The following is a 25,778-nucleotide window of genomic DNA, read 5'->3' on the forward strand; positions in this document are numbered from 1 at the left end:
CAAGTTTACAACGCAAAACTGATCTCTCACCTACTGTACTCACCCACTCAGCTCGTACCCCAAGTAAGTAAGTAAGTAAGGCATGTCATTATAGGTAAAACAATTTCAACAGAATTCCCCAAATGTCGAAACCTTTCCAAAAATCACTAAACTTTTTCAAAAATCTTGAAAATAACCGATCTACAAGCTCACAGCGCCTTGCGTCGCAACACTTTGTGAGCTTGTAAATAGGCTATTTTGTCACAAACCTGGACTAAGTAGGGCTTGTAGGGCTTAACTGGTTAATGGCATTACATTTCAGACTGTCCATTCAACAGCTGTAATAATAAACCAATATAATAATTACAATAGTAAAGAAAAACACACAGCAAATAAAAATGTTAATAAAATATGGAGAGGGGTAAATAGAAGGTTTCAGCATACAGCTATACACATTTTGTCTACACATTCTTGTCTTGTGTGAATTGAACCTTTCATTCCCTTTGGGTACATTTTATCTTCTCTATAGTTTTAAATGAAACATGACATCTTTCAACCATCAACCATGAGTAGCTGGAGGCTTATTGGGAAACAAGTTGTACTTCTCAGCTGAAGATATCGAAAGAGTGCTTACCCTCTTCTTTTTTCCCTCTACACTAAATCTGTTCTGTGAACATACTTACTAAAAAAATATTAATAGCTGATCTACAATCACACAACACAGCACAATAACGTGCGTTGTGAGATTGTAGATCGGCTAATTTCGCTGAATGTTCACCTATTTTCACACACCTGTAATGACATGCCCAGAATAGGGTTTACAGTGGTTAACTAGAAAAGTTTGCTCCTCAGAGCGCAGGTCTCCACCAGGCCAGGTTGCCTACCCAGGGCTGTGGTGTAACCTGTTATAGCACCACCATGAGGCCGATTTGAAACATTTGGGATGGTAGATCTTCCTTGGCCTACTTGGGAGTGTGTTCAAATTTCACAGCAATTGGACACTGCGTTCATGATTTGTGGCATTTTGTGCAAAACGAACCCCTCCCGCAAAACTTTGAAAGCCATTTGTAGCCAATCGGAATGGAATCTGAAAAATCTGACAGATAAATCTTGATCACGTGACTACAAAGATAAGGTGTACCAATTTGAGTGAGTTTTGGACAAAATCTGTAGTAGATGAAATTATTTTTTAAACCAAAATCGGCCTCATGATGGGCTTTAACAAGCCGATTTGAATAATAATAATAATAATTGTGAATTGGCAGCGGTTCTTCCTTGGCCTACTGGGAGTGTGCATGCAAAGTTTCATGCCGATCGGTCCAGCGGTGCCCGAGATTAGCTGTTTACGTATGCCAAAACAGAGGTGCTTTCTAACTCAAAATGCTTGCCGAATTGCAACCAGACCCTTAGCGTCGGAGTTACAGGAAAGGATTATTGGCTGAACTGCCAGTGGAGCCTTGTAAAGCAGAGGAAGCTAATGGGAAGGTATGAAAGTTATTAGACTCTGCTTCAACCCAGTCTGCCACATTTTCCTCAGAAACCTTGACCCCAAAAATTACCTTTTGAATATTACTAGCCCAGTAATAATACAACAAGGACATTTTCCTTCCTTCTTAAGAAATGCCACCTGACACGTGGCTGCTTATTGTTCCATATACTGTACATTTGTAGAAAATACTATAAATCAGAGCACATTTCTTTGGAATAAATATTGGAATGTTTTGGAAGATATGCTAGAATTATAGGGACTATGCACATTTTATTCAAATTCATGCAACCAGCTACTGATAGGGGTAGGGTGTGCCAACGTTCTAAACCAAATAATAATGTCAATATTTTAATATCCTTTAAACTAATTTGAATACATTCTACTTTATTACTATAATACATTATATACAGAGTGAACGTCACGAATCATCAAAAGGATCTTGAAGCCACCAAACAAGAATATAATCAATATTACAGAACAACAGTGACAAAAATAATTGGAGTGGCAGGATTTACAAAAGCCTCTGCCATACAACCTAAATGAAAGAGAATACAGCTAATGTCATAGCTCCATTATGGTTTGTAATTTTCACAAGCAATAATGGTGAAAGCTATGAAAAGTAAACGAGCATCATTACTGCGTTCCCTGCTGAGGGCTGTACAATCAAGTGCTAATAGCATTTCATACTATGATACAACAACAAAAAACATAATAAAGACATGCTATGTTTGTAATCATCCAAACTGATCGCTACATTGGTGAAATGCAGTCCTGAAATCCTAGTCTGATCTAAGCATCTCAGCATGTAAAACCTTCATTTCAATGTCTTCATTTCAGAGTCAGTCCTGGCTTGAAAACAGCAGCCAGAGGCACACCATTTAGTCAATCATGACTGAGATACTGGCCTCATGTGGGCCAAAGTTCAATTGCTGAGTTCCTCCTCACAATGTCTTTCTGGAACAGGCTATGTCTTGTAGAATGCTTTTGGTTTGGGGCTGACAAATAAAAGCAGAATTTGAGGTGAGTGCACAGAAGAAAATCATGGCAGCAAAATAAAATAATGATAAGGTCGTGGCTCCTGAACCGGTGCCCAATTTCTACGAGCTCAGAATTGCGGTCATGCAATCTCAGTGGCTAACTGGCTAACCGCTGTCCCAGATGCATGGCCTGACCTTAACCACACCGAACCCATACGCCATACCTAAACTTATCTCTAACTTAATGCCTAAAACAAAATTTTGTCGTTATACCTCATGTTACAGTAAAGTAGGTCATCTATAAATGTAATAATAATAATAATAATAATAAAAATAATAATAATAATGTTTCGGCTACTCAGAGTACAGTTTTATCTACTCACAGCAGCCCATACCCAAGGCCAAGGGCGTAATAGAATTTTGGTTCTGGTGTGTGTGTGTGTGTGTGTGTGTGTGTGTGTGTGTGTGTGTGTGTGTGTGTGTGTGTCTGTGTGTCTGTCTGTGTGTGTGTGTGTGTGTGTGTGTGTGTGTGTGTGTGTGTGTGTGTGTGTGTGTGTGTGTGTGTGTGTGTGTGTGTGTGTGTGTGTGTGTGTGCATGTGGGTTATCATTTGACCTGGCAATAGTACTCACTTTTTGCATTTGCAGAACTGATGCCTGCGGTGCCTCGGCGTTATCCTCCTCTGTTGCCAAAAAGAAAGAGGAAGAGAGAGAAACAGAGTGAGAGTCAGATAGAGAGAGAAAGAGAAAGGGAGATATATTGGGACAGAAATAAATAACGAAAGCAAGACAGCAAGACAGAGAGACACAAGCAAAGACAGAGGGACAGAAAAAGATGGAGAGTAGGGGAGACAGTGTGAGAGGGTGAGATACAGATACAAGAGTGACAGGTCCAGAGAGAGAGAGAGAGAGAGAGAGAGAGAGAGAGAGAGAGAGATCGAGAGAGAGAGAGAGAGAGAGATGTGACATAGAAATGAATGATGACAAAGATTCTTACATACCTGTCTGTGTCGTCGCATGAGGATGACCGTGAGGATGAGGATTAGGATGATGATGGCGGTGACACCACCTATGGTCAAATACAGCCAAATGTCCACTGGGGCTCTCACTGTGTACAACAGAGACGGAGACAAATATCAGAGTCAACATGCAACATAAAGTATAAGCAGAACATTAAAGGGACGTTTCACCTAAGTGACCTCATTTCATGAGGTATTATTTGGTTGTAAGGCTTCACTTTAACTGTAATTCCTAAAAAGAAACAAGCTAGTAAAGAGGTATAAAATGTATTTAGCTTCCCTTTTAGCCTAAACAGGCTATTGTTTTAAATGTCCTACATTAAAAAACATTGTGAATCAATCAATCAACAGTCTAGGCCTCCTGTATGTGCCCAGTATTCATAGATCATCTCCAATGTTCATCATTTCACTAAACTGTTTATCATTAATGAGTGTAACACTGATGACATTGATGTGATGACAAATTCAAAGCTCACATAAAACATGGGTTAGTGCAAGACAGCTTATTGTTTCGGGGCAACGTGTGTGTGTGTGTGTGTGTGTGTGTGTGTGTGTGTGTGTGTGTGTGTGTGTGTGTGTGTGTGTGTGTGTGTGTGTGTGTGTGTGTGTGTGTGTGTGTGTGTGTGTGTGTGTGTGTGTGTGTGTGTGTGTGTGTGTGCGTGTGTGTGTGCGTACGTATATGTACGTACGTAGGTACGTGTGTGATTACGGTATGTGCAGAATAAGTTGTAGGTTTTTTTTCTGGTGAAATGTATCTTTAAATAGTCTCTTGAATTTCGACAGTATTAAAACTGTGACCACAGCTGCGTTCCGTTTCTCAGTCACTTCCTGTTCTTCTTATTTCCTTCCTGTACACCTACCGATCTTGAGCGTGATGTCGGCTGAAGTCACCACCGTTTTGTTCCTAACCAGCTCACACCTCCACCTCCCGGCGTCTCCTTCGCTCACCGCCGCGATGGTGAAGATGGGGGTGTGGGGCTGGGGGAGGGTTTTCACTGATGCTTCATGGTGCCATTTCACTTGTAGGTCAGAGGCCAAGGCGTGTCCAAGGCTGCAGTTCAGGTTGACCTGTTGGCCCACTCTTACTGTTGTTAGCCCTGTATCTGGGGAGGAGGAGACTAGGGAAGGAGGACAGAAGGAAGGAAGGCAGGAAGGAAGGAAGGAAGGAAGGAAGGAAGGAAGGAAGGAAGGAAGGAAGGAAGGAAGGAAGGAAGGAAGGAAGGAAGGAAGGAAGGAAGGAAGGAAGGAAGAAACAAACATACATACAAACAAAGAAGAATGGTCAAAGTTTTTGTTACCCTTTATCCATATCCATATCAAAAGTATAAATAATACACAGGTTCCATGACAACGCAGCATGACAGAAATTTTGACTCCCCCCACAAGGCTATGAACATCTGTTAGTGGGAGGTGAATGAGAAATGCTCACCACGTCTTTACTGTCAGAGTGCCCTTGAGAAAAGCACTGAACCCCAGCTGTGCTGCTACTGTATGCCTGCTTAATGCCCAGCAGTTTCACATGTACTGTCACTGACTGTACCAGGCTCCCAAGGTGGGAGCGCATGGCAAGTATGCACGCGTTCATGCACGCACTCGCACGCACGCACACACAAATCTCTCTTTTTCTCCTAATGCAAACTGCTTCTTAGTGCAAGAATGTGTTCATAATCGGCTGGGTTAAATACGAGTTAAAGCGAGGGAAAGGATTGAGTGAAGTAGTATATTATAAAGACGACACAAAGGCGCACAAAGGATCCAATTATAATTCACTGTGCGCTGCACTCCTCTGGTAGAATAGAGGCTCATTATTTGGTATTAAAACAAATGGAGGCAGACAAGTGTATTAGCCACTGAATTAGACACATGTCCCAACAGGGACACAGTTCTCAATAAAACCTCACAACAGGGAGGAGAGGAAACTGGCCAGGCACGACGGAACAGAACTGAAGAGATTATCATCTACTGTACTGTACTAGGCGAGGGAGGTTGAAATAAAGAGGTTGTAGTAGTAACAGAGAGAAAAACAAACGGATATCAAAAGCCATCCATCTTGTCTGTGTTTTATCCAGGGTTCGATTTGGTGAAGCTAGGGAAAAAGCAGGCATGCCTGCTCTTTTTAATCCCCCCCTCTGTTCATTGTATCGCCGGTGGAGATATGTTTTATTTTTATTCCTGCTTCTGGTCAGAATGAATTAAATACATGTATTTCCTTTTTGGAAATGTCTGATGATATGCTTGATATTTATGTTATTATCACAGTTTAACAATTTGATTAAAAAAATATGTTAACCACACTAACCTTGGTGCCCTATTTTGGGTCAAAAATGTGTTAAAACTTTCCTATTTTCTTAAAAACTCTCACAACGCAGCATGGTGCAATGTGTTGTTGCATTGGCTATTTTTGCTATTTGTGGAACAACAAAGTATAGGCCTTAAGTGGTTAAGAAAATATCACCCCTTTGTTTGCACTTTACAAATCTAACCCTGGTTTGATCTGATATGATATCACAGAACGACAGAGAGACTTACTCTTTAACACCTCCACGTACACACTCCTCCTCAGGGTGATGCCATTTTTGAACTCCAGGGCACAGGTATAGTTTCCTCTGTCGGCCTCCGTTGCTTTCTTCCGCGACAGGGACAGATTCCTTTTCTGGGGGTCTGGATGAATGTCCAGCGTCATGTTATTAGAGGGAGCCACCTGCCAGGTGGGGGGACTCTCCCCCTCTAGCGAGAAGGAGAAGAGCGTCAGAGGAACACCAGAGAGCGGGACGAAGCTCCATTGGCCCCCCTTGAGGCCCCTTGTCTTGAGGAGTTCCCAGGAGATGTGATGAGGAATGGAGCAGGGGATGTTGAGAGGGGAGGACACAGGGGCGTAACAAGGAGCTGAGGGGCCTGGGGAGAGGTCTGAAGATGAGAAATGAAATGAGGGAAGGAAGGAAGGAAGAGGGGGAAAAAACACAGTAGGTGTGAGCCAGCAGTGCCAACAAGTCTGAGCTACCTTGTGAATGTGATACTGCATTTTTATAACACAGGCACGCACGCACGCACGCACGCACGCACGCACGCACGCACGCACGCACGCACGCACGCACGCACGCACGCACGCACGCACGCACGCACGCACGCACGCACGCACGCACACACACACACACACACACACACACACACACACACACACACACTTTGTCGGGGCTTTGGGCCCCAACAAAGTTCTACTTCTTCCCCCCTCTAGGGGCACCCCTCAACATATGCACACTTACTGTATGCACACCTACATGCAGACCTGCATGCCTTTTTAGAGACAGACGTACTGTACAAATGCACACACAAACACAAACCTTATTATGGAGAACTGCATTGCTTTTGCTCAAAACGACTCACCTACAACGGTAACAGAGGATTTGACGCCAGACTTTATGCCATTATGTGTCACTTCACAGGTCCAGTCTCCATGGTCTTGACTATTGGCAATACGTCCATTTGGTTGTTGCTTGGTCTGTCCCTGGGGACTCAGCCACTGTATCTTGGGTTGTGTCTTGAGCTGTATTCCACTCGGAGGCTTGTCTACTTCACAGTTCAGAGACAGAATCTCCCCGGCTAGCACAGTGATGTTTTGGGGGCTTACAGTCACTAACACGGAAAATGATGGAAATGGAGAGAAGTAGTGTGACATTTTTTAATTAAATGGAATTAATTTAAAGTGCAATGAAATACAGCACAAAAGCTCATTTAAATTGTAATGTATCTATATGTGTTTGATTGTTTACAGAATGTTTTTTTCAAGGTGGACATATCGTACTGCCAAACGAAATTACGTGCATTTCATATTTGATACATGTAGGTAACTGTCTGAACATGTCACTTTGTGATTATTCTTACTTTTGAGAAGATGATATTTTGATGTCTTTATTATACTGTGACTGTCCCTCACTTCACAAGTGAAGGTTTTGAAATCTTCTGGTTTGAGGTCTTTGATGGTCATGGAGAAGTCTGTCGGGGACCCAGACACTTTGCCTTTCCATCGATCCTCTGCATTGCAGGAGTCAGAGCAAAAACAGACATGATACATTTATTTGAAGGCTTTCATTCTAAAATGCAATGTGTCCAATTTTCCCTTTTTGTAATCATTATTTTGAAACCACATACAATTGTGACCTCAATTGTACAGGGCAAAGGTAAATGACAATAACCCAGTCACCTTAATATATGTTTAATTTAAAAAACATTGAGTGCCAGATAATTCAATTTATAATAATAATTGTAATAATAATAATAATAACAATAACAATAATAATTGTAATAATAATAATTCTTCTTCTTCTTATTATTATTATTATTATTTTCAAAATAAACTATTCCATAACATAAATAGATTCCCTATACCTTTTGAATCTAAACAACAGCTACGTGTGAATAATGTAATGCTTACGTTACCTGCCGTCCAAGAACCACCAAAGTTATTATTGCGAGTGAGCAATCTGGAGTTTGGATCATCAAAGGTCCAGTAGACATACCCCTTTTGGGTGTTTGCTTGTGTGAGCATTGGAAGGGTTACTGTCCCACCCAGCTGACCATACACCATCACCACATCAGCCACTAGTTAAAAAGACAACATAACTTAAACTCTATACTTAGTTGACTCAGGTCCCCCAGGGCTCCATAGGTCTGCATTTCCCTCTAAACCAAATATCTTGGTGTAGATCCCCCCCACACACACAAACCCCAGAATAGGGATGCTTGGGTTCAAGTGGTAATTAAACCTGCTGCATGCTCTTGGCTTCATTTCACACTGGGGTTGAATACTGAATACATAGAGTGATATGTGTGTCTGTATGCCATATCCTTTCATATTTGATTTGAAAAATGTCCAACTAGCATGAAAAACATTTATTGAAAGCATTCTCTGGCACGGTAAGCTACCTGTTGCTGGAATTAGGACCATGAGGATGGAGAAACATTGGATAAAATACTTCATTTTGCACCACTCTGAAAAACACAGATATCGAATAATTATTAGTAGATTATAGACAGCCAGCATCACATTTCACATCTATGAACAGTATATCATCTCTAACTAATACAGCACAATGATATTATATCATTGTATTACGTTAGACAATTAATGTCAATAAGCAGAAACATTTGCCAAATTTGGAAAATGAATGCCACGTTGGATTGAGATAAATTATCTCTATTTGAGTCGCTTGAGAGAACAAGTCTTGCCTAATGCTGCCGGCACACGTCACAGGAGACACAGGATGGGGTTTGTGGTGGTCTCGGATTCAGAGAGATTTTCAAAGCAAAAAGAAGAAGGGAAGAGCTTTGAGAGACGAGTAGGACGTGGTGGGCTTAAGATGAAAGGAGAGAAAGAAGAAGAAGTGAGAGAAGGTAGAGAGTGAGAGAGAGATTGAGGGGAAGCATATACACTGGGGTTGTGGTGGGCCCTGATTTCGTGAGGTGTAGATTTTTATCCCAATCCCCTACAGTACCTCCACTCCTCCACCTCTCTGTCTTTCACACCCCCTCTCTTCCTCTGCTGTTCCACGAAAGGCGGATTTCTCCACGCTTGATGAGAGAGAGAACAACCACAGCGCCAGCAGCACACCTAAAGTGTGGTTTAAGGTACATGTTTATCTCTCTCTCTCTCTCTCTCTCTTATCCCCTCTCTCTCTCTCTCTCTCTCTCTCTCTCTCTCTCTCTCTCTCTCTCTCTCTCTCTCTCTCTCTCTCTCTCTCCCGTGCAGTGTTTTCTCTCTCTTTCTATTCCATTCCTTCTGTCGCTTTGTTCTGTGTTGTGTTCAAGTTGTGATTTTGGCAAGAAAAAAAGAGAATTCTTGTCGACACGTACCATATTGATGTTGTTCTCTAATAAAAATGGACATAAGGAACAAAAGGTTGAATAAAACCTCTTGGCATTTGGGCTCTATTTTTGTTTCTAACAGAATCCTCATGGGATTGTGAATGTGTGTATGAAGCTATAAGCTATATTATAGTTACAGGCTGGTATGCAGATAAGGACAGGACACTTCAGTTGCATCTCAAAGGCCTTGTCAAGTAGGCTAGTCTAGACCACGTTCCCTCGGATTTTAACAAAGAGAGACAGAGGCTTCCAGAGGGTTCTTGTGTTTGGTTCTTTGAAATAATTTGCGTTTGAGCATTGAACAGAATTATGACTTTTCAGTTCAGTTCAAAATGCAGCCAGGACTGACATTCAATTAATGCAGTTAATTATGATTAGTGCTATTAATTTGCCGTAAAAGAAAGAAAAAAATTCAAACCAATTCAATGCACACAAAACATGAATAAGGTCAAGTTTTCACAGTAATTAAAGGCATCAACCTGTATGAACGAGGCATCAACCATATGAATGGTGTTGCTGAGAAATACTCGCTGGCAAGTTTTTATCTTTGGTGGTACGCTATTTTAAAGGTGTGAACTTAATGGTTGTTTTTATAAATGCAAGTGCGTGCGTGTGCCACAGTCCCACGTGTAAAGAGCACTGCACCACTGGTCACACCCCCAGTGTGTAAGGATTATTTAGAACGGAATATAGTGTGCTGAATCATTATTGCTGCATTGATTTAGTTTAGAACTGTATAATTATTAAGATTACATACATCCTGCACCTATACGTATCCATAAAGGGTTGTGTTACTGTATGTTTGATGAACATAACATTGTAAAAAGTTTAAATATAATGCTGAATAGGCAAGGTTCACTGCTCAAAGCTGATGACAACACAACATCAAGGGATTTGTGGTACACTTTAAAACAAAGTATTCCTCCTTATACTCTATTTAACTTTATTTTGAATCTACATTCCCCTGGTTCGTTCGGGGGGGGGGGGGGGGGGCAAAACCGAGGACCTTCTGATAACCAGAAGGCCTCTCTATTCACTAAATTGCGGCCGTCCCTGAAATAACTGTCAGAAAGTTTACAACCTGGCCAACACATGAACATTATGTTGTAATTTGCAACATAGCATGAAGTTACAGAGGAAACAGTGTTCACTATCTGATGGGATTTTGTCAATTCTGTGTAAACACTGTCACACTGACTCCATATTGTATAAAAAGCGTTACTACTGAAATTCAGAGTAGGCAATTTTAAGAAAAACAAGGGAGAGACCGACAAGAGAGTTTGACTGTGTTTGAAGCAACAGACAGGAGAACACATCACACACACCTGCCAAGCTAACCCAGAAAAGCAGATGATCTTCTGTGGTTGGGGCGGAGGTTCAACAGCCAGCTACTGTATGGGGTGGGAAGAGGTGAGAGAACGGAAGAGAGTTAAAAAGGCAAAAAAAGCATAACAGCACAGAGTCACAGGGTGACAATCCTATTTATTTAGCCAGGTATTGAGTCCGATTTGAAGAATATTGTTTTGTTGAATGTTGAGCATTTTATATCCCCATGTTTCAACCACAACTGGTGCTAAATGAAATGAAAGTTTTAAAAAAAAGATGAGAGCGGTACTGCAGCTCATACCACATAGGCTCTAATGAAGCCTGACAACGCGTCGCGGGTTCGAATCCCGTTCCCAACGAGCTTTCTGTGTGTCACTCCCTGTTTCCTGTCCATCTCCACTATCTTCTATTAATAAAGGCCGAAAAAGACCCCAAAAATATCTTTTAAAAAAACACCAAAAAACACCAAGGCAGCTCTTCTGGTAGCAAAAAGGGGCTTTATTTCTTGACTAGTTCATTAGTACAGTAGAACATTCGTTGTTAATGAACTATCCAAGAAAAATAGGCTTTTCAAAAGGTTTTGGATACAACCATACTGGTGGCAGCAGTGGATCAGGAGTTAGAGCTGCCGCCTGGGAAGCAGAAGGTTCCCGGTTTGAACCCCCTGGCTCCCCCTGGGTTAGTGTCAAAAGTGTCTTTGAGCAAGACACTGAGCCCCTAATTGCTCCCAATGAGCAGGTTGGTGCTTTGCATGGTTTCCTCTGTCGTTGGTGTGTGTGAATGGGTCAATGTTATGCACATTGTAAAGCGCTTTAGTTTAGATAAAGGCGCTATACGTAAATGCACCATTTACTAACATTGTAAAGCGCTTTAGATAAAGGCGCAATACGTAAATGCACCATTTACTAGATCTACATCAACTGTGGAGATTTAACCACTTAAACCCAACAGATATATACGTTATTCCCTCTACAACAAATTATTTTTGGTGAAAATAAGCAGATATTCAAGCTCTCAGCGCATCACGTTGCGAGGTTGTAGATCTGCTATTTTCGGCAAATGTTCACCCCAGAATGAGGATGCTATTAGGGTTTAATGCGGTTAAATGCAACTGTATGTGTAAATGTGCTATACAAATAAAATGGCTTTGCCTTGCCTGCCCAAATAATTCACAAATAAATGTGTAACGCTGACGTATGGAACTGTAGGTTCAGCTTGCTCTTAACCGTAAAGCGTGAAATGGACTGAATTTTATGTTTGTTTGTATTTTCATTGTCATTATGAGGCACTTAGGTCCTATAGCCCAGACAATTTAGGCAAGCTCTTCATAAGCAACTGCAGTGAAGCAGCTTCGCGCTGTACTGGCCTGGATATGGATATTCATAATGTTTGAGTGTGTTGCACACAAATTAATAAATTACAGACAAATCAAGATCAATAGAGTTGTATGATTGTGGGCATACTGTATTTATAGGACTAGACTACTTTTTTTTTAAAGGGAGAGAAGTGGAGCTATCTCCTGTAGTGTACACGTAATACCTGAATGAATGAAACCCTTCTATTGATACACAGCAAAATATTCATTGCAAATTAAAATCTCTCCCATTGTACATTATGCATATACTGTATGTAGAGTATATTGTTTGAGAGGTACTGTAGGTTGTTTGTGTAAAATGGATAATAGTGACTCTTTTTGTGAATTTCATTGTGAATTATGCAAACTAAAACATTACGCAACAAGAACGGCATCAAACATGGAATGACGAGAATTTTAACAACTATTTTCAGTCTATGATCTTTTGTTAACGTAGAAGAAAGTCTTGAGGACCGCAAGTCTCCAATGATCACTAAAATAATGACTTTTTGGTTTAGTTCAATGTTGTTATCACTCCAAGCAATGATGAGCTTAATTAAATGTATAGAATTACATTTAGCCTAAAATAACACTTCAAAGGCAGTGATTAAATGTTATTATAGCCTACTGCTCATGTTCACCTTTAAATCACTGTAAATTGGTCTTTCTATACAGTGTTGTTGATATAGAACACTGAACACTTAATAAGCCATTCACTTAACCACTTAAACCCCAGCATCCATGTTGTGAGGAAAGCTTTCGCTGAAAATAGCAGATCGACAAGCTCACAACACGTCGTAGTGTGAGCTTGTCGATCGGCTATTTTAATCGAAAGCTTTCGCCACAATAACAGAGAACAGAAAATACACTAGTATAGAGCCCTGAGGGTCTCCGCTCAACCATATGGGGTTTAAGTGGTTAATAACAGAATAGATGCATCAGAATACATTCATAATTATAGCGATAACACTGGGGCTGCGTAACTTATACAGGTTGATAAACATCCATAACTGTGCAGTTATTTGCATATAATCATTTGATTTTTATTACATTTTAATTCTACAATTCATCAATCAGGTATATATTGGGGAATACTGAAATATTTTATTTCATTTAGAAATACTGCCATATTTCAAATTGTCAACATGTTGATATGAGATACTATCGTATGTTTTTGAATAATTATGATTAATAACATGGATTATAATAGGAAAATACATATTCAAGATGAACATATTAAGAAGACATCATCAAATACTATAGGCCTACCTTATACTTACTTTTGGTGGTATCTGTAGTTGAGTGTCCCGTGGCGCAGCTATCAGGAAGTGTTGAATCTTCACAGAAACCAAATCTTTTAAAGGATTGTTGTACCTCCTTCTGAACTGATTGGTCTGAAAAGAAACAGACAGTTATCGGTCAAACCCACAGTCAAGGTTATGACCTTGTGATTGGCTGCTGACAGAGAAATAGGGTGGGATTCCTTAACAAGATTTTCCTTGTCTGTTTTAAGCTCGTTAAGCTATTAGTTAAACCGATTGTTCATATTTTAGTGATTCACTGTTATTAATGAGTTACAGAGATACTTATACAACATTTAATGAAGAGATAATAAAAGCAATAACTCTGTATTAGTCTGGGATTTGAAAAAACTAATTTTCTTTTCCTTTGCCAATGTATCAACCTTTAATATACCCAACTGTGTAAAAACGTTTCTTATTATCATACATTAAATTAACCAAAGGTCTCTTTAGATTTGTTATCTACCTCTAACACATTCTAAATAAGACATTAGGGCGGCTTACAGGCCTAATTTATTGTAACTGCTCCATTGATTTGACCTCCCCAGTGTCATAACTACAGTGATTAGTGTTTCAGAATTCAACACATGAACTGTTGGCTAAGTCATGTCATAAGTGTGTGATAATTGTAAATGGATATGCTTCAAAAACTGAAAAACATAGATAATCTCTGCCACTGTTTAAATTAAAAGAGGTTAATTTGGTCAAAAGGTCTCGCTTAAATTCTACTATCCAAAAGGTGCAATGCGTGTCAAAATGACAAAATATATATCTGTTTAAAGCAGCCGTCTTTTAATGCAGTGTAGTCGGATATAATGCTCCTGTAACTAATAACGAACCACAAACAGCAGCAATACATTTTCAATTCATTTAAGATTCCACATTTAAAATCTTATGAGCCAAGCTTGCTGGCAATTTGCCTCAGGGTACTTAAAATGAATATAATGGACAGGACAGATTAGCAATGCGCTTTACCTCCGCGCAGTATACCCATTATTCTGTACAGTACAACAAAATGCACATATCAGTTAGACAAAGCCTGGTAATTAACATAAAGTATGTGCAGAGCGCATAGTAACAGGTGCCAAGATAGAAATGTATTACAGTGCATTTTGCATATTTTCTATACTAACAGCCTTTATTTAACTTCAAACCAAACTGTTGTATCTACTTACAATATAGGTTAATTGAAAGATGGTTGCTTTTTGATTCATTACTGTACTAGATGAACATCAGATATAGAGAGAACACCTACAAATATTTTCAGAATGTCTATAAATATAGTTTTAGAATTTAAAATTGTTGGCAAATCCAGTGTGGACACAAGCTATACACATCAGCGGCAGCATAAACTGACTCAGGACTCGAGCAGCAAGATTGATGACATATTAAAAGTGTAAACTCTAAAGAGGCACTTACTACAGCTGATATTAATTCATTAAAAACATATTTTAAAGCAAAATACGACACTACGTAAACTTCAGTCCATACATTCTTCCCTTGATTGCTATTCAAAGTGAAACCCGTTTTCTAGAATGCCAACATTTAGTTTTAACCTTTTTTCTTTCTTTAAACTAGAAACAACTTGAATGTACACCTGTGTGATATCAATACATCTGCATGACCTGTTCATCTTCATCACCATGTGCTGCAGTTAACCTCTTGTACATTCACATTCAGCACATCTGTTGATCTTTAGGCCGTTATTGAATGTGTGTAGGGCTTTAAAACTGTGGTTCTCATACTAGTTGTAAATCCCAATAATATACTTTATAGGCCTAGATAACCCACCCAACGATGGTTCTTGCACAGAACATTTATTGATAAAAACGTGTTTTAGACAAATGAGAGGAAGGTGTTGAGCCATGCCTTTTCTTATGCACCTGCCAACCTATAGTCAGGTGTTAAAAAGCAGTTTAAACAATAAAATATATAAAACCCTTGAAATCTGCCTAATCTTTCACTTGTAGCCGATGCCAGCGTCTGTGCACAGTAATAGGTAATGCAAGCCTGATTGTCTCCGTAAAACTCTGCCTATGTACAGTACGGCGTCGGTCGTGTGTCTCTTGTGTTACCAATTTACAATTTAGGCATTTAGCAGACGCTCATAATCCAGAGCGATTTACAGTAAGCAAGGTAAACACGAGGTAATAGCCTACATCAAATGCATAGAAATAATCTAGGATCCTATAGGTAAACCAAGAACCTATCATCAGTCTAAACAGTATAATATCCAAAAATAAATTATCTGTACATCCATACAAACTATAGGATGCCAGGTCAACAAGAATCTGGCATCTGTATAAATAACATGCTATCTACAGTAAATTACATTTTAACCTTTGCATAAGCCTGCAAGGTCGTCAAGTGCTACGGCAAGTGCTATGAAGTGGAGTCTGAAGAGGTGAGTCTTCAGATTACAGATTAGTTACCGACAATGAAAGGCAGACAATGAAAAGCCTCAGATAAGATTGAGGCACATTTCAAGGTGACGAATGTTGTAAGGAACTAGGCACTGAAAGGAGCTGAATAAATGGAATTACAGTGGACACTATAGCTACAAGGACAGTCTTGACTGAGTGCACGTCAGCAACAGAGAAAGCAAGGTGTCAAAGTAGTCTCAAAGCAAGTGCTTTGAGACTACTTGTCATTTTCACGCATCTTGATGTGTGCCTTTAGCTGGTCTAGCACTGAATCCCCCTTCTTGAAACTTTCTCAATGTCTTAATAAAGAAAACATGCAAAGAAGCAAGGACCAACCACTGATGTTAACATAATTGAACTAAATACAACCATTTTCACCATGATTGATTCCACTGAAAGTGGATCATTCTGAACATGAACATGGGATCAATGAAGATGATTTTGAGCATATTACAGTACAGAAACACTGTGCTGAGGTGAACCACAACAAGGACCAAACAAACATCTTTGCTCTCGCCTCATCTGACTCGCTGAGGTTTTCTTCCCCTTTCATGCACTTTCTTCTCTGCTTGGCTCTGTTCTGCCACGATGAAGGAGACCAAACTCTGTCTCTACTTCCTCTGGTCTTGACATGAAATGGGCCTTTGGGTATGCTTTTCTTCTTGACAGCACCACCTGCGTTTCTAATGATCACCTGAATGTATAGTGGTTTTGAACACAAACTTCTCTCTAAAGAGTAAATCTTCCCATTTGTAATTAGCTACGTATTAGCAGTGACAATCATTTGGAGTTGACAACTGCTGATTTGGGAATAGTTTGTTTCTTAACTGTTATGGCCCTGGGGCAGACCTTTCTCAAGCAAGATATCACGTATTCAATTAACTAGCATAGCAAGTGTATGAGAATTAACTATACTAGATTAAACTAGATCGGTGGGGAACGATGCAAAGGGGCTCTCCTCTTTTGTGGTCCTTCTTATTTCTCTTGGCAGTTTTACCTCGCCCAATTGAGGGTCTAAGAATAAAGGCCTTTGCAGACAGGGTGCGATTGGTCAATCAGTTTTTACCACATGCGAAAAGGCGCACGAATCGAACTAGGTTCTATTGAAGAAAAAAAAACGCACTGCCGCAGCCACTTGCCGCAAGGCAAATTCGGAGCCGGTGTGCATGAGGTCATACTTAGAGAACCATGTGTTCTTTTAAAAAATGATATTGTCAGTTTTTCGCACCCTGTCTGTAAAGGCCTTTAGAGGTGTTGTTTGTTTCCTTAGTTAAATGTGAGCCTGTAAAGCCCTTGGATACTGTAACAGTGATTGTTAGATAAACTTGACTTGACTTGATTTAAATATTACATTTCGATGTGAATGTGTTTAACCTGTAACAACAAAGAACAGTGAGGGCAGGGATTCCTAAATAGCCCAAAATCTATGAAAAATTACAAAAGGTTTTTTTATTTAATTTTTTGATATAGGGCTAAGGTTCTTCCTCAGGCAGCATATTGCCTGAGGAAGAAACTTCTTTCGAAACGCATTGACTTCTGCTGCATGTTTGACATCCTCTTAGTTCCTATAGCTTTTAAAGTGCTTATTGAACTATGCTACTGTATAGCCCTATGAAATGTTATTTTTTTCTGCTTTCAACGATCTACCTTTTCCTTTTTTCCTATTTTTCCAATATGTTTAACTTGCCAACGTGACATTTACTATGAACTAAGATTTTTCCTGCTCACTTTTACTACTTTGTTTGTTGGTGCAGCTGAATTTACCCGTTCAAAAATGCAGAGCGAGAGATCATGAGTGAAGCTCTAATGTTAGTTAAATAATCTGATCAAATGAGCACATTCCAGAAGAGTATATACAGGTGTACAGTATATAGGGAACGGGCGTAGTGACGTCAGAGTTAAGTTTCGCCGTTAACTCCGCCCACTTTCGACGCCATTTTCTTTGTTGACTAATTTGATGCGCTGCAACGTCAGCCTGTCAGTAGTCCTATGCTTCTTAAGCAGCAAGTGTAGACTGCGTACATTATTTTGCATCTCTCTTCTATCTCTAACTTGTCTGTCGCTCTAATTTAGCAATGGTACGACGGTGCTGCGTTGTCGGGTGCAATAGCAAGTGTTCAGACGTTGGAGTTAAAATGTACTCATTTCCAACCTGGAAGCAAAACTATGGAGATCAGATGTCGGAGATATCAAAGAAACATCATATGGCTTGGGTGTCAGCTGTAATACGAAATAACATAACCTTCAACAACATTACCACACACATGTATGTGTGTTCACGGCGTTCAGTTCACGTCGTGAGTAACTGTCAATGTTGTTGTGGGCTACTTCATTATTTATTTACAGTGAGCCAAGAAAATCTCAACAACCACTCAACAACCAGTAAAATAAATTAACTGCCTGCACATAGCTGGCTGTGGGAGATGCATACAGTATGTTGAGTTTGTCAGGAAAGCAAATGGGATATACTGGAACGTCTCTGGTTGTTTGTAGCAGAGGTTGTTTGTCAGTCAGGCAGTCAGGCAGTGAGTTACCGACATCGACTTTTATGGGCTGCCTCCTCAGGATTCAGAAAACTAAGCGATTTGCCCCCTGAAAAAAAGTGACTGTAAAAAGTAAAATAAAAAAGGCATTTGATAAACGCTTGCAAGAATTGCCTTCTTAAAATCTATTGGCTGATGTGCTCCCAGACCTATTTGTTTAATTTAATTTAATGTAATGTATAATCACTTGTAATCAATTTTCTTTTTTATTGTATTCTTCTCTTCACAGGAATCTTACATCTGTAGTTTCGCAGAAAATAACATCACCCATGCATCTGGTCCCCTGTTTGTTATGGCCCCACACCTGTCTTTCTTCTGTCTGTGCAACTGCCATATGTTTTAAGCAACCCCCCCCCCCCCACACACACACACACACACACACACACACACACACACACACACACACACACACACACACACACACACACACACACACACACACACACACACACACATATACACACACACACACACGCACAAACACAGGCAAGGGGTTTTCAGGTTTTTGCTTCAAATGAGAAATATGCATGGTGTTGCAGACATTGAATAATGATGAAGCATTAAGCCTGAACAACACAATTTCTTGAAGCGGTTAATATTTCTCCAGCTGCCATGCAACAACAACTCAAATGTCAATCAACTAAGATGAATTAATGAGTTAATGAGTTCTAATGAGTTAAGTTAGATATATTAAGGGGAACTGCTATGAATTATATTGTAATTACTAATTTTGCATGACAGAATGTTTGTTCATTGAGGATTTCTTGTAGGATGTTTGTAGTTCTAGTTAAAGCTAGATCCCGTTGAGACTACCAAGCATTTGATTCCATAATCCATTATTAATAACCAAGCTAGCGACCTTGAACACAAATAAGTTAGCTAGCTTAGACATGTAGCTTCAAAGCCGTGGCATCCTGCTACTGTACCTTAATCATATTCGAGTTGCATCAAAATATATTTTTCACCATTTCTTTTTTTAATGTTTTCCTCTTCTATTTAGAGAGGACACATCCTTACACTCTTATGACCTACAGTACAGACAGTCTCTGTAACTTTATTTGTTAAATCTAATATTATCCAACAAGTGAGTTTGAAAGTATATACTGTAATACAATATATTGCAATCTTTGGTCTGAAAACATTTCCGCACAGAAAAGCATGCTTCATGCTTCATTCTGCTATAATTTTGCAATATACATACTTATATAATACATATTTTGTATGCATCTTTTTATTTATGTGTGTCACTTGCTTTCATAAAGTATTTTTCTTAGTTTCTTAGCTTTCTATGATTTGCTTTTAATTAAAAACTTACTCTGTACTTGGCATTATTATTATTTTCATAAGGTTGGCAAAACACGCTCAGTATAGTGGCACATTCGCTCAAAGGGATAATTGCAAATAAATCTGTCACTTAGAATTTGACCGTGCCCTCTGTCTCAGGATATAAAAACAAACTTTGTTTTGTTCTGGCTGCTATTTCTGTGGAAAATACCTGAAAGTGAGGACTCCCTCATTAGTCAGACAACCAGCGAGAGTGTCGTGTACCTAATCGCGTCATTACCGAAAAAGGAAAAACACAGATAGTGTGGGCCAGAAGAGAGAACAAGAAGATATCACCCACTTTCTTTCAGTTTGTCCTTCCTCCCTATCACACGTACATACAGTATAATCTCACTCAGCATTCACATTCTCCATTTCTCTTTTGCTTTGTCAGCTAATGGTCACTTCTAGTTGGAAATGTGGTGTGTAAACTGAGAAAAACACTGTAGTGTGGAAAACAACAAGAGGAAGACTGGGGACTTGCTCAGATACAACAGGGAAAGTATCTAAGCTAGCTTCTGGCTTGTGCTGCACATGTTATTACAGTATGTTGTCTCTTCAATTTCCCCTTTTAGAAATGGGCCTAAATAAGAAAATGTTGAAATGTCAGTGGAAAACAGGCTGTTGAGAATCACAGACAAATGACATTCTGCAAGATGATTGTGAAAATGCTTTTCTCTGTCATAAGGGAAACTTCATTCAAGCCAAGGCCCTTTGAAACCTGAGGGTTTTGTAAGTGTACATGAGCACAGAACAACTCTGTTATCTGTCTCTCCCACTCTTTCGCTCTGCCTCCATCATCCGTACACATACAGCTATGATGGAAATGTCCTTCACTGGCTTGTTGTTAGGCTGCCGCATAATCGCGTTGTCGAATTGGAAATGTATAGCCCTTATACATGAAACATTGTAGGACAAGATCCCCAATGCCATCTCCTCTCTCTACCATGTTATTACCTGTCTCTCATCATCATCATTCGAGTGCCCTCGAGATCTATGACACAAGCTGCTTCCACTGGTCTCTGTTAATCATTGGCACCCCAAGTTCATTCACAGTCAGTTCCGTGTCCCTTACTCAGAACATCTGGAAATGTGAGTGGTCTGGTTCCTCTTGATGGACAGGGTAGTCTCCACAGAAGAATATCCTAAATGGCCTGGTCTTTTGCTCTGTGGCAATGTCCAGCAAAGTCTGTCTCTACGCTGTGGGAACAGTCTCGCGTAGCCAACTTTTCAACAATCTCAGTCTGGCTGGCGAGACTACTTTGGGAATAAAGCAGAAATGTCCTGAAATATATGATAGAAAATGGTACAATAACAGTAATCGTGCACTGGGGCTGAGGCCTTATCAGAAAATGACTTATGTTTACCAGCGTAAAAATGACAACCCAAGTGGAAACACAAGAGGGAAGAGGCAAATATCATTTTAACTATCTCAGTTTCTCTTTGAATGATGACTACAATGTTCTGCATGTGTGTGTATGTGCGCGCACGTGTGTGTGTGTGTGTGTGTGTGTGTGTGTGTGTGTGTGTGTGTGTGTGTGTGTGTGTGTGTGTGTGTGTGTGTGTGTGTGTGTGTGTGTGTGTGTGTGTGTGTGTGTGTGCGTTTGAAAGAGAGAGAGAGAGTCAGTGAGTGAATGAGAGAAATGATGTGGATCTTTATGAAACTGTGAGAAAGGGAACCCTAGTGTTTCAGATGAATATACTATAACATCATTTCAGAGAGAATGTGTTTAGAAGAGAGAAGAGGAAACACCTGCTTCAGTTTCAGACAAAAAACTGGTCAGATACAAGTATACATCTGTAGACACCTGTGCAAGATTTGTTGCTGGGCAACAAACTATTAAAATCGCTGACATCTTGGGTGCAAACAACAGGTGGTAGTGATCAAATAGCAGATGGTTTTCATTTAATGACAAGCATGGCCAGTGAGATGTGGCATTGTGCCTTATTGTAAGGCAAAACACGTCATGACAATACTATGAATAGCAGGTAAATTGGGAACAAACTAAATAACTAATTAAAAGGACAAAATCCACACATAATCTCACACACATACCCAAAACTACTGTATACAGGATACTTTCACAGCCCTGTCGCACACATATTCCCAAAGCTATAAACTATCACACACCACAGTAATCTCACACGCATAAACCAAAGCTCACACCAGCCTTGGAAAATGGTTAAGTGATTATGTACCCGAAAGGTTGCCCACCAACTGCATACAGTATAAACGATCACATCATTTCACACACATACCATATCAAACATAATATAAACCATCTTGCCTGCCCTTGCCTCATTTGTCTTGACAGTCTGGATTTGTTCTCTACAGTGTTGTCAACAGTTGTGTATTTCAATTCACTTCAGTTAAAATATAATTAGTATAACGTTGCTGAAAATGTCACTGAGTGATACTGCAGGGAACATATATACATTTCAGTTAATGAATTGATTTATATCTACTTTGGTGTAGAGGGAAAACAGGAGGAGGCCGAGGATAGACCCCTGCGGGACTCAGGTCAATCAAGTTTATAGGATTTAAGTGGTTCTTCTTATTAGCATGATCTTCATAGCTTCTTAAAAGATGATCAAATGTAGGCCTTTATAATAATAATAATAATATCAAAGGATAACAGAAACAAAGACAAAACACAAAACACATGAAATGCTCTAAAATAGTAATAAAGTGACTAAAATAAAACAAAATAGTAATACATTTTGGCGTTAATGTTGCTCTCAATATCGTATAGATTGAAAAAAACGCTTAAAGGCCATATAGAACAAGAAGATGCAGTCTACACCGACAACGCGTTCCAAGCAAAGAAGCTGATTTAAAAGGGGATACTGAGTTTGATGGTCTTATATCAATGGGCACGTTGTTCTAGCGGCATTAGCTTTCAATCTACAGTGACCTTGGACCAGCCAGAAGGGCGCTGCCAGAGGAAGTTTCAACTCAAGATCAATATGTCCTTTAAAAGTATTCAGTAAAATCTTTTCCAAAACTAACGTGAGACCAATAAAGGTAGGGTCCGATTGCATGGTCTCTGCTATTCCGGTTAAAAGCCTGCAGGCTGCTGCATTCTGGACCAATAACTTAAGGCTTGATGCGAAGCATAATTCTCTTGATGATCAGTTGTGTCGATGTACCGGCATGCTACGGTGCTCCTCATGGTATAAGTTATTGTGGATAGCGTGAGAATAATAAAAACCATAATTACACTTTGACCTTTTTTTTTTCTCTATGCTTTTATTTATACTATGGCTAGGATATATTGTCCCAGAGGGTGTCTTCTCATGGAAGCAAATGTGTCCGTGTAGAACTGTATATTTAGATGCCAATTACAGACAGGTCACATGCATATGGGATTATGTGATCCTGAATATTAAACATTTTCTCATTAAAACATTGAAACTCTTCACAGTCCTCAGGGGTTTGTTTAAAAATGGTGCTAGATGGAATATTTACAACTTTATTAGTGATGTTAAACATAATTCTTGTGTTATGAGCCTTCTCAGAGATTAGCCTGCAGCAATACTGTGCACAAGGGTCCTTAATTAAATTCCTTCATAAAATCTTCAATACAAATATAGAAAATATTTAGTTTGCATACTTTGGGTAAGGCTGCAAACAAAAGTTTCACTTCCCAACATGAGGATTTCTTCTTGGTGGGAAGTGAAAATTTCCCACTTCCCAATTTTTTTGAAGTTGCTATTTTTAAAGAAGTGCAAAACAACAAAAGTTTCACTTCCCAACATGAGGATTTCTTGCTAAATCCTCTTGGTGGGAAGTGAAAATGTCCCACTTCCCAATTTTTTTGAAGTTGCTATTTTTAAAGAAGTGCAGTAAGAAGTGGAAATGAACTTGGAGTTGCAAAATCTGCCTCTGACTGGGACAGGAGGACAGATATTGAATCATTCTATATACAGTAAGCCATACAAAGTGAAACGTTACACATATACGCCATAATAACCTTGCCGACAAACACATACTAGCGTCCTATAGCGTCCCTTTTCTGGGGCAAACATTCAGTGAAAATCTACAGGCACAATGCGTCACGTTTTGACATGCTGTGAGCTTGTAAATCTGCTATTTTTGATTTGGTGTAGAGGGAAAAAAGGAGGGGACCCCTGGGGGACCATGGTCATCAAAGTATATAGGGTAAGTGGTTAACCTGAAAGTTTACCAGTTCCACACAGGAATTGCGCTTTTTGCCCTTTCTCGAGAACATACAGTACACTAGAAACACTATCATGTTGTCCTCATGTCTTGCAGTGTTTGATTGTGTATTATTGAATCTTGCTCTTATTTACACCGCAATGAGGCCAAAGGCAAATTTATAAATTATATTACATTATATTCCACTCTTTTTCCCATCCTTGCTAGGATGTACATTATTATGTACCCTAGGTACATAATAATGATCTCTCTGCATCTTAGGGCTGAGAGAGATCTGCTACCTTCAGTCCGTGTTCTTTCTCTCTTCCGGTGCACTGGGATGTTATTAATTCTTAAAATACACTAGATATCTGTCTGTTCTGTGGTTCAGCACCTCCTGACTTCAGCAATTCCAATCCCAACTTGTACAGACATTCAGTCACACAATGGTTCAATGGCCTATAGTCAGTATTTTCCTTTGGCTTTAAACCTGATATCAGACTTCATAACAATTATCATTTGATTGTTTGCTATTCAAAATATGACCTCATTTATATCAAGTACTCCTGTCCTGTGTAACTCAATGGAAAGAGTGTGGTATTAACTCTCTCCTGAGTTACGGATCTCACTTTATATTCTGATGTACATTTACCATTACACAACAATTATACTGTATATTTCCAATCAAACTCAATGCATCGTTTAATTTTCTTGTATTTTGATTGATGTTTGATTTTAATTTGTGTTAATGTTTGCTCAGTATTTCTTTATGGTTGGAAGGTAAAATACTGAACCACCTTTAATAACATGCAGATGAAGGCCTGTCAAATTATACAGTCTGCCTTCTGGATCTACTTACATTTACATTACCGAACTGTCTTCAATCGTAGAATAAAGCTCCATTTGCTAATTCACCAATATTACAAGCAAGCAACTAGCATTGGGGATAGTTATAGGCTAAGTTATACTGTAGGTTACAACTTACAATAACATTTTATCAACCAATTCCAAATGTACATTCTTTGCAATGGACAGATGAGAAACAGAGACTGGAGTAACAATTTAACAATATGTAATGATAAATAACAGCTACACCACCAGCTATACAGTGATCCACTGAAAAATGTAGACTCACAAGTCACGAGTATGCTATCATTATAATAGATGGACTGAGCAAATCATACATATGCAATAGGCTATGTGCTTTGGAGATGCTTTACAAACTGTGTAGGAACAAAGGTTGATAAATGTAACATACTGTAGTTACAGTCAAAGGTTTCATACTGTATGCTTATAGATCCTATGAAATCAGCCCATCCTATAAATAAAGTATTTATATTTCAAGCTGCCTGACCACCTTTTGTCATAATAATAACCAATGTGTTTTTGCACATAATGAACAAAAAGATCACCGTCATACATTATTAGCCTGTACTGTCAATCTATGTGAACATTCAACATTCCTCATAAATTACTACACAACAGTAATCTTAGCATCATGCTTAAATAAACTCTCCTTTAGTTGTAAACACTTTTTAAGAATCTTATCAGGGCTGGTGGATATTGACGTGGGTACAGCATGATAGGATATAAGAAATCTACTGTATACGGTACATCACAGTAAGTAGTAAGTCACAAATATTACAAATATATGAATCCCGAATATTTACTACATCAAGAACACTGATGCACACATTCTTATTTAGAAGATATTCAGCAACCATAAGTTGTCCTGAGTGACCACGGTAAAACATGGTGGTGCTAAATTTGTGATCATTAAATAGGCTATAAACAAAACAAATGTAACTATTTAAAGTGTTTAAATCAGCTGTGGTCATCTGTCTTTCTGATGTGAAGATAATGGAAATATTGTGCCAAACATTTCTTTTAAGATAAATATATATATTTTTAGCTGCAAGTCCCTTATTCAACCAGGGGCCTGTAGTCAGCAGCACCTCAGGAACTCCACATAAACTAAAAACTAAACCAAGACCAGACAGAGTGATGTCTAGAGTCAGACCAACA

At 39.3% G+C, this 25,778-nt stretch overlaps 1 protein-coding gene across 1 annotated transcript in view; it reads right to left on the reverse strand.

The window, feature by feature from the left end:
• The window catches only part of cd4-1 (CD4-1 molecule), a 26,903-nt gene continuing 1,125 nt past the window's right edge, over positions 1-25,778 (reverse strand). The window contains exons 2-12 of the mRNA XM_080427662.1: positions 13,285-13,398; positions 10,650-10,715; positions 8,386-8,451; positions 7,900-8,061; positions 7,345-7,494; positions 6,847-7,095; positions 5,992-6,369; positions 4,323-4,580; positions 3,445-3,551; positions 3,077-3,126; positions 1-2,463 (exon numbers count right to left, since the gene is read on the reverse strand). Coding sequence (XP_080283788.1) covers positions 2,433-2,463; positions 3,077-3,126; positions 3,445-3,551; positions 4,323-4,580; positions 5,992-6,369; positions 6,847-7,095; positions 7,345-7,494; positions 7,900-8,061; positions 8,386-8,440 — 1,440 coding nt within the window. The 5' untranslated portion in view covers positions 8,441-8,451; positions 10,650-10,715; positions 13,285-13,398 and the 3' untranslated portion in view covers positions 1-2,432. The remainder of the gene's footprint in view (positions 2,464-3,076; positions 3,127-3,444; positions 3,552-4,322; positions 4,581-5,991; positions 6,370-6,846; positions 7,096-7,344; positions 7,495-7,899; positions 8,062-8,385; positions 8,452-10,649; positions 10,716-13,284; positions 13,399-25,778) is intronic.

This window comes from Gymnoscopelus braueri (assembly GCF_963280865.1).
Source record: "Gymnoscopelus braueri genome assembly, chromosome: 4".
NCBI classification, from domain to species: Eukaryota; Metazoa; Chordata; class Actinopteri; order Myctophiformes; family Myctophidae; genus Gymnoscopelus; species Gymnoscopelus braueri.